The following is a 14,839-nucleotide window of genomic DNA, read 5'->3' as shown; positions in this document are numbered from 1 at the left end:
GATTAAAGTATTATTTTATCACATTATCAAGAATCTTTTTCTATTGGATTGCAAAAAGTTCTATTATTTATTTTTAAAGAAAAAAAATTGCAATGGTTTCAAATTGCTCCAAAATTTTCTTTATTTAATCCTCTCAAACTGTCATGCTTACAAACGGACACAAAAAGAAATCTACCGCAATCCTATTTTTAGCGACAATTATTGCTAGGATTAAATTCTCAAAGCGTCTCCTAACAATGTTACCCTTCAATTTTCAATTGCACTAATTTGACATCCCATATTGAGTTCTAGACTACATACAAGTTCTTCAACTCATTTTTTGCGTGAGCCAGCAAGCGAACTGTTGATGTGGCACGACCACTGCTACACTGTTAATTATAATTCCTCAATTTAGTCTTTGTCCCATTTATAAACCCTAATGCTTCTTCTTCTTCCTTTCTTTCTGCTTTTCTTCTTCACCATCTTCTACTTTTGTCATTATCCATTTTTGTTGCTCATTGGTGGTGGTTCGTGTGGAGTACCTCACTCCACCTCTTCAGTTTCTCGCCAATGCATATATTATACTCCTTAGCATTCAGGGTTTGGATAGGCTTTTTCCCTGCTTAGGTTATTTCCGGTCAAATTTAAGAGGATCAAACCCATCTCTAAAGTCTAACTTATTGTTTCAGATGCTTGATGATTCTGGAGAAAATCCAGCACAAAGATCAAAGATGATTGCACTAAATCGTAGTCAAATTTTCAGAGGTCAAGCTATGATGAGTTAGAAGCAGGGCATGAAGAAGAAGAAGATGATGAATCAGAAGTTTACGAAAAAAGAGTGAACCCCGAAGCTAGTTTTGGATCTTCCAACACGCTGTCAAAAAATACTTTGTGTCGCACCCTATCACACAGAGCTTTACGCGTAAATCATAAATTAACGATGACGAGGTATTACTATACTTAGACTTAGATATACATATATAATTATAGAAGGATAATATTAAAACTAGGAACCCGTAAAGAAAACTTGAATATCGTCAGCCGTCAAACGCTCACGGACATGCTAAAGCAATAGAGCATCGTATACAGAAGCGAAAATATCAGAAGTTCAATAAGAAGGTACATAATAAAGTATATACATAATAGTTACTAGTCTTGACTGGCGAAGAAAGACCAGCTATAAAATTACATAACTAGAGATAATACAAAATAATAAACCTATCTCTCCAATAAAAAGCCTTTAAGAGGAATTAAAGTAATATACAATACAATTTTAAAATAGGGAGAGAACACTAGTGTCAAAATAAAATCCTAAAAAGTAATCATCTTCGCTTCGTCTGCACTCTCACCGAGGTGCATTGCGTTCTGTATAAAAAAAGAAACAAGATAACAACAACATGTGAGAACTCAAAGGTTTCCAATAGGATAACAATTCCAAATAATGACTACATAAGAAAATATGAACCTTCTAGACAATACTGATCTCCAAATTTTATAGGAATTAGCCTAGGATCTTAACTAATCCGTACAAGATTAATTTGCTATGGTGTGAGTGATTTAAATTACCACTAGTCTCATCCATTTTCAACAGTCATCATTATTATTCTCAGTATCAAGTCTTTGAATGGGTCAAACACGAACAATAATTAATACAATGCAATCACAAATAGAGAACAATTATGACATGTAGCACAATTAGCAGTTAAATAGATTATTAATTAGGTAAACTAAGTAATTATGCACGCACAAACAATTACAAACAAATGCACATGATGTATGCCTGTCATACTGGTTGTGAGCTCACGTGTCAGTTATACTGTTAGACCCAACACATCTGGTAGCTAACCGGGATATTCTCTCTCTGTTATGCATCCGCAGGAAGAACATCCTGGACTTATCACAAGCCGGTCTTGGGAGGGAGAGTGCCTTGTAGGGGTGGCAAGAGTACCTGAACCCGCGGGTACCCGACCCGCCCCTACCCGACCGGGGCAGGTTCAAACCCGACCTGAAGCGGGGCAGGTCCTGAGCGGGGCGGGGTGTTGATCGGGGCGGGGCGGGGTCGGGTTCATGATAAACCCGCCCTTACCCGCCCCAGAGTGTATATATACTCCCTCATATATATATATATATATATATATATATATATATATATATATATATATCTTTTAGCAATTAGGGTTGCAGCCTCCCTTCCCTCGTACAATTATACCCATCTATCCACATACCCAAATCCCAGAAACACACACAGCACTCACTTACCCAGATTCCAGAAACCCACACAGCAGCCACCTTGCTCACCGTCTCTGTGGCTCACCGCCGCTGTTGCTTGCTTTGCTCAGTCGCTCACCGCCGTCGTCGCGCAGTCGCTCACCTTGCCGCTCTCCCTCACCGTACTCACTTCGCTCGCACTTCTCTAGTTGTCGTCACTCTCCTCGCCGTTCGTCTCTTTGATTTGCAGTCTCCGGTCCCTCCTTCTTCTGTCGTCGTCTCACTGGTAAGCAACAAGCACTCCTCCTTTACTCACTACTTACAGCTTACTGGCTTGCTCTCTGCTTCTTGCCTTCTCCAGATTTATTTTCTGTGAGTAGATTTTATAATTTATTTTTTTACGTTAAAACAGTTAAATTTGCCTTTTTATTAATATTATGTAAATTGTTGATGGAGGACTTCTTTGAGTACAATAATTATTGATCTTGAAAAATTCCTAGATGACGATATAAAGAATGATGTCCTCAGCCTTCAGGAACTTGTTGGCCCTGCCAAGGTCCTCTCCTTTTTAAAGAAATTAACATTTGCTAATATGAGTTGATTTATGTATTTTTTTAAAGTATGAGCTTTGCAATTTGTTTGAGTAATAACTGTAAGTTTTCTTACTAGCTAATAATAATTGGCCTAATTTATGTGTGTTGGCCTTATGTATCTTTATTTTTTTAAATCAAAGTATATTTGGAAACTGAAATTATCTATTACTTCTCATTTTTTATGTTAAATATATATCATATGGCTTTCCTGTTTAAGTATTGTTTATGGCTTTCCTAATTAATATTTTCTAGGAATCAAGATACTTGTGGTAGTTATAAAATTGAAGGCCGATTATTCATAATGCCATGTATTCTTTTGGAGCTTATTCAGAGTCAGTCGATGAATGTTATCCTTTTGTATATTATGATTTGTGCTTGATTATTTATAATTGATTTTAATCTAACACCATCAAGTCATCATGCTTGTTATGTATACACATAAAACTCATTTAGGTAATGAGTGATTCACTTGCTGCTTATAATGAGATATGAGGTCCACTAACTCTTTAAATACAAAATCTGATCTTTATTCTCTCTAGTTGCTTAGTGCTTATTATTTTTCTTTTTCCTTTTCCTTGGTCTCTTGTTTCAAAATTGGTGATGTCACAGCTTACATTTAGCATTGTTGTATCAAATTTGCTTGTTAAATTATTAACCGGTTGACTATAAATTTGTTACTTTTATTTTATACAATGAATTTTATTAGAATTAACATTGAATAAACTTAAAATTTTTTTAAAGTTAGTTCTTGTCAAACTGGTTTAAGTATTTAGAGAAGAGATTACAGTGTGATATTATTGTGTTAGTCATAAAAATTTCCGATAGCATAAAGATGAGTTAATTTGTTGTACTTGTCACAAAGAGTGAGTGTCTATTATTGTTATCCTTTTTATGATTGATAATTTGATTTTGTGTTGTGGATTGTTGATTTTGAGTTGTTGATTGTTGATGTGAAACTTTTGTGAGTTGGTGTGCAAAAACAGGAATTTCATTTACTAAGAAATTAGTTCTTGATTGTCCGACAAGGTGGAACTCAACTTATTTGATGTTAGAAATTGCTTTGTTGTATAGAGTTGTCTTTTCTAGATTGAGGCAAAAGGAATCCCAATATAAAACTGTGCCAAGTAATGAGGAGTGAGAATTTGCTAAGGAAAGGTGATAAACTACTTAATAAAAGGTGATAATTGAAGCTTTGATGTGTGGCCAAAATTGGTTATGGGCAGTTTTAGGGAGTAAAGGTGATAAACTATTTAATATTCATTTATGTTAACTTTTTACTTAATACCAATTACCTTATTAATTGTTATCTCTTTGAATTTCAGGTTTGAATCTTGACCTCTAAACCTTTAATGATGATGAAGATGTTGAAAGTGATAAAAAATAAGGATTGAAGACTCTTATATTTAATTATGTAATATTTTTATTACGGTGTTAAATTTGTAGTAATCAAACATTAACTTTTTTTACTTTTAAGTTATTTGAAGTATGAATTTTAAGTTTGTATTTTAGTTTAAATATGAATTTTAAATTTTTTTATCTTAATTTATATATGAATATTTAAAAATTAAAATGTTAATTAATTTTGATCGGGACGGGTAGAGGTGGGACGGGTACCCGCAGGAGCGGGTTAGGGTAGAACAGTTTACTACCCGCGGGGTGGGGCGGGTAGTAGTAGGGTCAAAGGAGGGTGGGGCAGGATCGGGTAGGGCAAAAATCCGCTCCTACCCGTCCCACTACCACCCCTAGTGCCTTGTCACCTTCTCACTGGAGGTAGCGCTATGCTAGAGTATGCTTGGCTACCCTTAACAATAAAAGCGATTGTGATGCAACAAGAAAGGAAATTCTCAACCTAACTCGTCCACACCACAGTTGGGAATTGAACCAAAAAAAATCCTTAACCTTCTATCCAATTCCCCGATGCAACAGGAAAGGGAATCTTTAACCTCAATTGTCTGTTGCAACAAGAGAGGAATCCTTAATTCAGAATCCCACAATCAAAATTATTAACAAATTGAATCACAGAATCAACTCAAAAAAGGCAAAAATAAATTGAACCCAGCAACTTAGAATTACAGAATCAGAATTATTAACAAATTGAATTACAAAATCAACTCAAAACAAACAAAAATAAATTGAACCTAGCAACTCAGAATCACAAATCAAAATTATTAACAAATTAGATTACAGAATCAACTCAAAGAATCAACTCAAAACAAGCAAAAATAAATTGAACTTAGCAACTCAGAATCACAAATCAAAATTATTAACAAATTAAATTACAGAATCAACTCAAAACAAGTAAAAATAAGAGAGGATAGTGTATATTTTATAAATAGAAGAGAGAAAAGTGTCATTTTAGCCTCTCTTAGACGAAGAGAGTGAAATTTTATCTATTTTTATTAACTATTTACTTATTAATAATTTAAAACTGATAATATTGCTTGTGATTTTAAATTTTTTATTATGTGGTAGATTGTTTTGTTCCGAGTTTTAAATTATGTGGTGGATTATTTTGTTGAAAGTTTTAAATTTTGTCTGCTTTAAAATTTATTTGACGCACTAATATGCAACATTATGACCTGAGTTGGAGGGTTATAGATTCAAATCTTGGTTGTCTAAATCTGTGTTTTTAAATGTTAAATAAATTATTTATTCTTAGTTCATTGTATTATAGTTTGACAGCTTTATTAATTTGGAATCATATAATATTATTGCAATAAAATTCAGAGGAGTTGGCAAAAATACTGAGTTGTGATTCTTGAGGATTTAATTTTGGGTAGTCTTACAAATTGCAAGTATCATAAATAGTTTAGTATGATCGATTCTTTACGTAATGTAATAGCATTAGTATTGTCTAATCTCTAATAGTTATCAGTATTGCTCTTTCGATTTCTGATTTAATTTGTTCAATTTTTATAATTGAGGGTTTGGTGCATTTTAGATCTAATTTTTTTACTTAATTGAATTTTCTTATTTTTTAAATTTTAATAATAAATTTTAATATTTAAAATTATTTGTGATCTTTTAACTAAAAATTATTGACAAATTATTATAAAAAATTATAAAATTTTAAGTTTTTAGTTTAGAAATCATTAAACTTAAATATTTAAAATTATATATTGATTTTCAAACAAACTTTTTTTAAAAAAATTAAGTTTGTTGCCGGTTAAATTCGCTAGTAACTATTAATTTAATTATTAACAATAAATAATATATTACCGTCATATTTATCGGGAGAAAAATTCGATGATAACAAGCTCTAGAATTTTGCTAAGTAAAAGTTTATATTCGCCGCTAAATTCATCAATAATTAGTAATGGACAAAAAATTCGCCAATAAATAATTACTAGTGAAGTTTATACCAATAAATTTTTTTAGTAAATTCGTCAATAAATTCGATGATATTTAGTGACTTTTATTTATGATAAATTGTAGCTAAAAAGTATGTGAGTGATGGGTGTGTATAGGCTGATTTTTTAAAAAGTAGACGACATCTAAAAAAACTAAAGTAATCATAAATTTTGTATCAAAAGTAGGGATCGGATGTTTATGAAGGGGGTGAGGGCGGGGTGAGAATGCCTCAGCTCCAAACTCTCTATCCTTGAATTTTGATTTTTTTTTGTTTCCATCTTCAATCTCTACTATGAAAGAATGTTTACCTTCATCTCTGTTTCATGCATTTTTCGAAATTCTTGCAAGATCCTGTTCTCTATGTAATGAAATTTAAAAACAAAATAAAAATAAAAAAATTATAAAAATATTAGAACAACTTACAAATATATATTGTCCAAAATTATAAATTAAGTAAAATTTTATATTATGTTCAAAAAATAAAATAAAATAACATACCATAAAATTACTAAAATATATACGAGAGGTGAAATTATTAAAATACCTACAATAGCTCTAAAATTTTAATGACAATTATGTATGTTCACCTAATTCGAAGATCACGGGAAACAAGGCGGGGATTTTCGCTTAGCTCCCCGTAGTTGTTTCTGAAAAATTTTATTCTCCACTTTTGCACTACAAAAAAAAATTTCTATATTCAAATCTTCATTTTAGACAATCCTTATAGTGATTTTTGGAATTTGAGTAGTTTTACCACACCTAACAAAAAAAATATTTTTTTTTCAAATTTTGCAAGTGATAGTTATTACATAAATTTATAATGCAAATAAATAATAATTAAAGTACACCAAAAAAATTATAATAATAACAATCAATAAAAATATAAAATTTAAGTAAGACTGAAATTAATGATCATCATGGTCAAACTAAAATAAAAAATAAAAATGCTATATACACATAAATAATTAGTTACCATATATTTATATATAAATATATATGTTGTTAAATTTATTTAATGTATATTTTATATTCTAATATATACATATATTTTATAAAAGTGATTAATTTAGTGACTCACGTACGGTTGAATAAAAAAAAGTATACAATTAGCTTGCTTAATTCAAATAATTTAAATTGTCAAAAATTTAATAAATAATAATTTAATTAATATTTTATAATTTTAATTGAACGTAAAAACAATTATTTAAAAGAAAAATCATCATCACAAAACTATCAAATATATAACAACAAAAATATGTAATAAATTAATTTCATATCAAAAGAGAAAAAATTGAAATTGATGAACAACAAAAATAATAATTATAATTTTTTATTAAAATAATTACATTAAAATATTATATATAATGTAATTAAAAATAATTTTATTTCTATTATTATAATATCTTTTATATTAAATTAAATAATCGTTAGAATTTATTGCTATAATTAATTATTCAAAATTTGTTAAGTTAGTTAATAAAAAAACATCACTAAGAACATACTATGTCAGTATGAAATTAATAGTAAAAACTAAAAATATATAATCCTATTTTAAGTATATATAAAATTAATGATTATTAAACTCAACATAAAATAACATTTGTATTTATCTAAATATAAAAATTATAAATAGAATTTAATTATTTGTAACTATTTCATTCAATTTTAATAACAACAAATTATTCTACATTAATTCAATTGATTCACATTATCTATATATGACTTTTTAAAAAGATATATAAATAAATATAATATAATACATAAAAACAGACAACCAAACTAAGAATAATCTAATATATGAGATTCTTTCATAATGTATAATTTTAAAAAAATAAATTTTTTTAAATATACAGTATAATATATAATTTAAAAATAATAAAATAAAATATTTAAAATTTTGTAATAATATTTAAAATTTTTAATAATGATAATACAAAAAATTTAAATTTTTAACAAAATAAATTTTTGATCTCATTAATAAATACTAAATAGAATAATTGAATAATAGATATGATTAATTTATAATTTTTAAAAAATTAATTTAATTAAAAAAAAATTATCTTTCAAAATTAATTTGACTATTAACTAAAAAAGGGATAGACTAGAGTATAGTATACAATTTGGCTGAGACACTGATTTGGTAATCCGTCCGGAATAAATAAGAAAGCTCAAAGCTACAAGTGAGAAAAACGAGGAAGAAATTGAGAAAACGATGGAAGCGAAGTTGTCGCGTGCGGCAAAGAAGCTCACAACGTCACCCATTCAAGAACTCTCCCATCTTGCACAGTGCTGCAATGCCATCAATCTCGCTGAGGGCTTCCCGGACTTCCCTGCCCCTCTCCACATAAAAAACGCTGCCGTTTCCGCAATCAATTCTGACTTCAACCAGTACAGGTCAACTTTCTAACCCTTACCATACAATGTTTGTTACATGCTGGAGCTTCAACCAAATTAACCCTATCCATAATGATAAGTACGTCATTTCGAGTAAATAGAAGAGTCAATAGAAAGTATCAAAACCTTTTGACCTTGTTTCAGCTAAGTGCTACTTTTACAATAAATTGATAGTGTACTTGTTTGTAATTTGAGGCACGTGCAAGGCATATGTGATCACCTGAGCCAGATGGTGAAGGAAATTCATGGCTTGGACATCAACCCCTTAACGGACGTTGCTATTTGCTGTGGTCAAACTGAGGCATTTGCAGCAGCAATTTTTGCAAGTATGTGCTGATGAATTTTGTATGTTACTACTAAAGAGAAACATAATCCTTCTTTTTAGTTGCTTACTTTAATGTCTTTGCTTCTGTTCAAATTTTGCTATCAGATACTTTTTTCGATTAGTAGTTCTTGGTAAGCATCGCGATAAGGGAATAATTAATAGAATGCAATTTAATACATTAAAGTTTTAAACCAACTTGCATTGGTTGAGGGCGAGCTCACTCGTCCACTTGAGTAAATGTCACTCATCTGCTTTGAATCTGTATTGTGTATGTAGCACCTGATGGGTGGGGAGATACTGTAGGAAACCAAAATAAATAACTAACTAAAGTTTGATATTAGAACACCGACAGGTAATTGATTTTTATTTTATTTGCTACAACTGCTTAATATAAAGTTATACTGAAAATTTGATGTTAGAACACCAAGGCAGAATTGATTATATCTTATAACAATTTCAATGTTTTGTGTTTTGGATGAGATATTCTCTATATTCCTTTCTTGTGCTATGTAATAATCATCTTCTGTTCTGTTTCTCACAGCAATTGATGCTGGTGATGAAGTCATACTGTTTGACCCTTCGTATGAAACATATGAAGGATGTATTACCATGGCTGGGGGAGTCCCAGTAAGCTACTTATTACCAATATTCATATCCAATTTTGTGGACTAAGATGTCTTAATAGGTTTAGTACTTCAGTTTATCGCAAGCTTTACTAGGAGCAAAGATTACCACTGTCATCTACATATGTGTGTTCTTTTTATATATAACACTTCACCAGGAAAAAATCCTCATTTTGCTACACAATTTAATTTATGTATTGTCGCATGGAAAACGTTGTTGCAGATAATCTAAACTAAGCTAGTGGCCCTCAATATTTTGTGTGTCTGTTATTGATGTGAAATGATCTTTTCACTAGTGCAGCTTGTTTTTATTAGCTTAATTAACCAACATGACAGATACATGTGCCGCTTGACCCACCTCAGTGGACTCTGGATCCAAGCAAATTGCTGAGATCACTAACGGAGAGAACTAAAGCCATAGTACTGAACAGGTTAAAAATCACCCAAATGCATGAGTTTCCCTCAATTTCATACATAGAATTTGTTCTGATCGTGTTGCTGTTTGTACCTAGCGACAACCATCTGAATAGTGATTACGAAAATCTTTTTTCTTTTCTTTTCAAATTGTTTTATTTAAAGATCAAGCAGAGATGCAATATCAGTGTTTTCTTGTTACCCTGATACTGTAGAAACTTTAGTTACAAGAATTCATGTGTTTCAGATCATGTTTCCTGTGCATTCTGCTGTTACGTGTTCCATAAAAATCTTTCACCGAAGATTTTGCTTTTCATTTGCTCAACTTTTGTGAGGGGAATTGCAATAGTTACACATGCTTGGTTTGAAGTTTATGATTCATTTTTTACATTCACAGAACTTCTCAATATGAAGTCGATGAAAGTAATAGCAATTACTCACTAAATTCTTTTTGTCCTTTTTTTCATTTGTTTATTTTATTTTTTATAACTAGTTTTGAATATAAATGCCTGAAAGATGCTTAGTCTCGCATTATGGATTACACATTATGGATTACAAAAATGCTGACATAAATTTCAAACAGTCCTCACAATCCAACTGGCAAAGTTTTCACAAAAGAAGAACTTGAGATTATTGCTAGAGCGTGCTGCAGCCAAGATTGCCTGGCAATAACAGATGAAGTATGAAGTTCCCTTCCTTTGCACTGGTAAAACTTAAATTTCAAGATTTAATCAAGACAATTTGAGTGTTTTTGTGTGTGTGTGTGTGTGTGTGTGTTGGGGGGGGGGGGGGGGTTGTCAGGGTGGGGATGAATAACATTAATTTATGTCATGAATTGGAATCGATATTCATGCTTCATATTAATGTATGTTGGATCTACTACCCAAGATGATGGATGAATAAAGGCGAGATGCAAACCATAGGATCCAAGATAAGTGAATGAAATGGAGAAGCATTTTATGTGTTCTTTGCGATTAACAACAAAAAAGGATCCTTCGAACTTGACGGAAATTTTATTGCACAACTATAAGAATGTAGAATCGGATGTTGAGTAGTTAAAGGGAACACTAAAATTAAAATTAATAATGTAGAGTTAAAGATGTGGTGGTGGATAAGTGCTTACACTAGGCAATATAGCATTAGGAACACATTTGTTAAAGGGTAAGTTGGAGTTGGCCTTTTATGGAAGAGATGTTAGGCTTTTATCTTAGGTGATTTTGGCATGTGTGGAGAAAGCTTGTGCTATAACTGGATTACAAAGCAATATTCATTGGAAGAATTACTCATCAACTCTCTTTGATATAAGGCTCAATTTGTTTCCTAAGATTTCATGTGATAATATGTTTAGTCTTTGGATTTTAAATATGCTCCCTTTGGTTCGTGAGATTTATAACCATAAATCAAGTTCGCCCCTTGGTTACTAGTCTAGTTAACAAAATACTTATGTGTGCAATAAATTGATATGTGACAGCATAATGGCTAGCTCCACTACGCTAAAGGTGTAGGCTCAATTTGATCCCTCAATTGACTAAATTGAGTCATTCGAATCTATAAAATTTAGTCCCTTAAGAGACCAAATTAAGTCTCACCTTTAGTGCAATGTTAGCTAACTATTAGGCTGCCACAGTAGCAGTTAACTGCATACGTAAGTAACCTATTTACCAAATTGGTGATGAAATGACCAATTTGATCCATTGTTATTAAATTTAGAGACCAAACTAATTATTGAGTGAAAACTCAGGGACCAAATTGATGCTTATCTCTCTCTTTACATGGTTAAGATACCACTAATTATAGTTAGCAGATTAGCCGATGATAATTATAAAGGAGAGAGGACTTGTTACGAGTCTTTTAGCAAGTCTCTCTTGGGAGAGTTGAAAGTTTTCTCAAGAATTTGCTTGGAGTTTTAACTCTGCAAGAGTTGAATATATGTACATAATGGAATTCCTTGCCTCATTTATCATGCTTTCTGCAGGTATATGAGCATATAACATACGACACCGTGAAACATATATCCCTTGCCATATTTCCAGGAATGCAAGAGCGGACTGTTATAACATCGTCTTTGTCTAAAACATTTAGTGTTACAGGTAACAAATCAAAGCTTCATAAAACCATGAAGCCTGCAATTTTTTTTTTCGGTTCCTGCATCATTTTGAATGAATTACATTCACTGACTATTGGTCTGTCATACATCAGGCTGGAGGGTTGGATGGGCAATTGGACCTGCTTTCCTTGCATCTGCTATCAGAAATATTCATATCAAAGTTACGGACTCAGCACCAGCGCCATTTCAGGAAGCTGCATTGACTGCTTTGAGAAGTCCCCCAGAATACTTTCAAACATTGAAAAGTGTAAGACATCAGAAGCACTTTGAGGAAATGTAAAACTATTTTTCCCATGCTTCTTATATTTCTATATATATACTCAGGATTATCAATCAAAACGAGACTTTATTGTCAAGTTGCTTGCTGGAGTAGGTTTCAAGATACAGTTTATACCTCAAGGTTCCATCTTCTTGTTTGCGGAGCTTCCAGAAGATTGCCTCCTATCTGATGTATGTCAACTCATTAAACTTTTCTAGCTACTAGTTTAGAGCTATTTTAATTGTCATAGAATCATGGGGTTCATTTGGATGAGTTTCTTCAAGATGTTTTTGAAAGATTTTTTGAAAAAGTAAAAGTTGTTTTATGTTTGGATGTAATGTTAAAAGTTCTTTTCATATGATCAAACATATCTTATGTTATAATAAAATAGATCTTTTTTCTAAAAGATTAAAATTTTCTGTATTTGGTTTGCATCTCTAGTTTTTGTTTTCATTTTTAGTGTTTTTTGTTTTCAATGTTCTTGTGAAGAAAACAGTGAAAATATGAAGTAAAAACCAAAAAAACATGATTATATGCAACTAAGGCCCAGTTTGGTAAACAACTTAATTAAGTTTTTTTTTTTAAAAAATAGCTTAAACAATAAATGACTATATTAAAAATAGTTTATAAATAAGTTATTTTGTGTTTGGATTTTTAGTTCTAAAAGTGTTTATTTTATAAAAATGTGATAAAAAGTAGTAGTATTATGAGAGAAGTCATTTTTTTTTTTACTTTTTTATAAGCTCCTAAATAGTTTTTTAGAAAATTGCAATTTGATTTTGAAAATTGCACCAAATATTAATACTACTACTTTTTATAAGTCAAAAACTCAAAAAGTTACTTTTGAAGTTTTCTAAATAGGCCCAAAATAGGCTTCTCATAAAGATGTTTTTATGTTGATTCCACCTTTTACCAAAAAATTTTCCCAAACATTTTAGAGGACTTGAAAAGATATTTCCTTAATCATTATGTATTATTTATATGCAAGCAAAATAACTGCTCCCAAATTAGTACATAGTCCTTTTGAATTGGGTTTTTGTGCAATTCTTCGAACAGTTATTGCATTATTTTTCTTTTTCACAGGTAGAATTTGTTAAGAAACTAATACTAGAAGCAGGGGTGGTGGCTGTACCAGGACAAGGATTTTTTCACGCAAACTTATCATCGAATGGAATTTCTGAAGGAAGTTGTTCCTACCAGAAGAGATATATAAGATTTGCATTTTGTAAGAGCCATGAAACCTTGGCTGCGGTTTCAGAAAGACTGGGTAACCTTTTGAATGGTGAAGGCTTCTTGCGCTAAATGAAATGGCATCTTACGTATTGGGGAAAGCTTTGGGAGCAATTTGTTTAACATTCTAAAAGATCATGAAACAATTTGTCAATTTCTTTTCTTTGGTATTAATTTGGACGAAGCATAAATTATTAAGTACCAAATTTTGGATATTACTCCATTAATTACATTAAAAAAATGGACACTGTTATGATAAAGAGTGAAGTTAGGTGAGAATGAAAATTTTGTGACTAAATTCCTAAAAGTGTCCTTGAGATTTGGCCCTTGCATCAATGTTACTCCTTAGTTTTCAATTGCACTAATTAGATCATTTAGATTGAATGCCTGGCTCTATACAGGTTTTTGAGCTCATTTCCAATGTGAGTCAGCAAGCGGAGAGCTAATCTGGCACTGTTGCTGCCACCTAAAATATTATAACGGCTAGCCGGTGTGGTATACATTTCAAAATTTCCAAATTCAGTTTTTGTTCTCAATTATAAACTCTAAATGCAATTCTTCCTCCTTCTTTCTGTTGCTATTGCACCCATGATAGGGAGTGATAGTCACGTTTCAACAATTCATTTCTTACATATTTAATTCTCTAATCACTCGATCTCTCATTGATCGATCTTTAGACTTATTGAAATTCGAGCCAAATCAGTTGATTTCCTACTCATCTACTTCTCTGTGTTTTGTCCGCATCCAATATCCATCCTTAAATCCATTACGGTAGAGATGAAGTGTTATCTCCGAAAGTCCTAACCACTTAGTTAGCCGACACTTAAAGCACGAATACCTAGAAACATCTTAAGACCTAAACAGTTCTATGTTAAAGACATATGTAACAAATTTGTCAACTCCTTCAAAGAACTCAGGTTTTAACCCCCTCCTCCCGTCCACCATTATCCATATCATACATCCACAAATGTTGATTTGGAATTATTTTGCCACAAACACTCTAGAATTCAACCAACAATAAAACTTATTAAAATTTTTAGAAAATTCGACAGAGTTTCTTCTTTAATTAAAATTTTTCACCAAATCCAATTATCATTTTCTCACAAACCGAACGTGTTTCAAACAATTTAAATGAAAATTCAGCAAAACTTCTATTTAATTTAGAGACATTCACCAAATAAATTTATCACTTTTACATAGAAGAAACAACTGCATGCATAAATTAAAACAAATACGCATTCAATAAAATATCAAATTTTAGCATTTCTAGTGTGCAACTCCTTATTACTCCACAATTTTCCAGCAAATAAGGGTTTCGAGAAGGCGTCACTACGCAACCTTCTCCTACTTCCGTCC

At 31.2% G+C, this 14,839-nt stretch overlaps 1 protein-coding gene across 3 annotated transcripts; it reads left to right on the top strand.

The window, feature by feature from the left end:
- Positions 1-8,242: 8,242 nt before the first annotated feature.
- Positions 8,243-13,781, top strand: LOC112802540 (uncharacterized). 3 transcript variants are annotated; one of them, XM_025845797.3, is made up of 9 exons: positions 8,243-8,525; positions 8,721-8,851; positions 9,392-9,477; positions 9,810-9,904; positions 10,471-10,567; positions 11,863-11,977; positions 12,087-12,241; positions 12,319-12,444; positions 13,337-13,781. In XM_025845797.3, the coding sequence occupies exons 1-9, from the start codon at positions 8,344-8,346 to the stop codon at positions 13,553-13,555; spliced, it is 1,206 nt and encodes a 401-aa protein (XP_025701582.1). In that variant the 5' UTR covers positions 8,243-8,343; the 3' UTR covers positions 13,556-13,781. The 3 variants fall into 3 exon arrangements, with proteins under 3 accessions (XP_025701582.1, XP_025701583.1, XP_029154379.1); XM_025845798.3 differs by having other exon boundaries at positions 8,245-8,525; positions 12,087-12,270; positions 12,368-12,444; XM_029298546.2 differs by having other exon boundaries at positions 8,316-8,604.
- Positions 13,782-14,839: the final 1,058 nt, after the last annotated feature.

This window comes from Arachis hypogaea, chromosome 5 (genome assembly GCF_003086295.3).
Source record: "Arachis hypogaea cultivar Tifrunner chromosome 5, arahy.Tifrunner.gnm2.J5K5, whole genome shotgun sequence".
NCBI classification, from domain to species: domain Eukaryota; kingdom Viridiplantae; phylum Streptophyta; class Magnoliopsida; order Fabales; family Fabaceae; genus Arachis; species Arachis hypogaea.
Note: the sequence above shows the minus strand (reverse complement) of the source record. Positions and strands in the feature narration are given on the sequence as shown.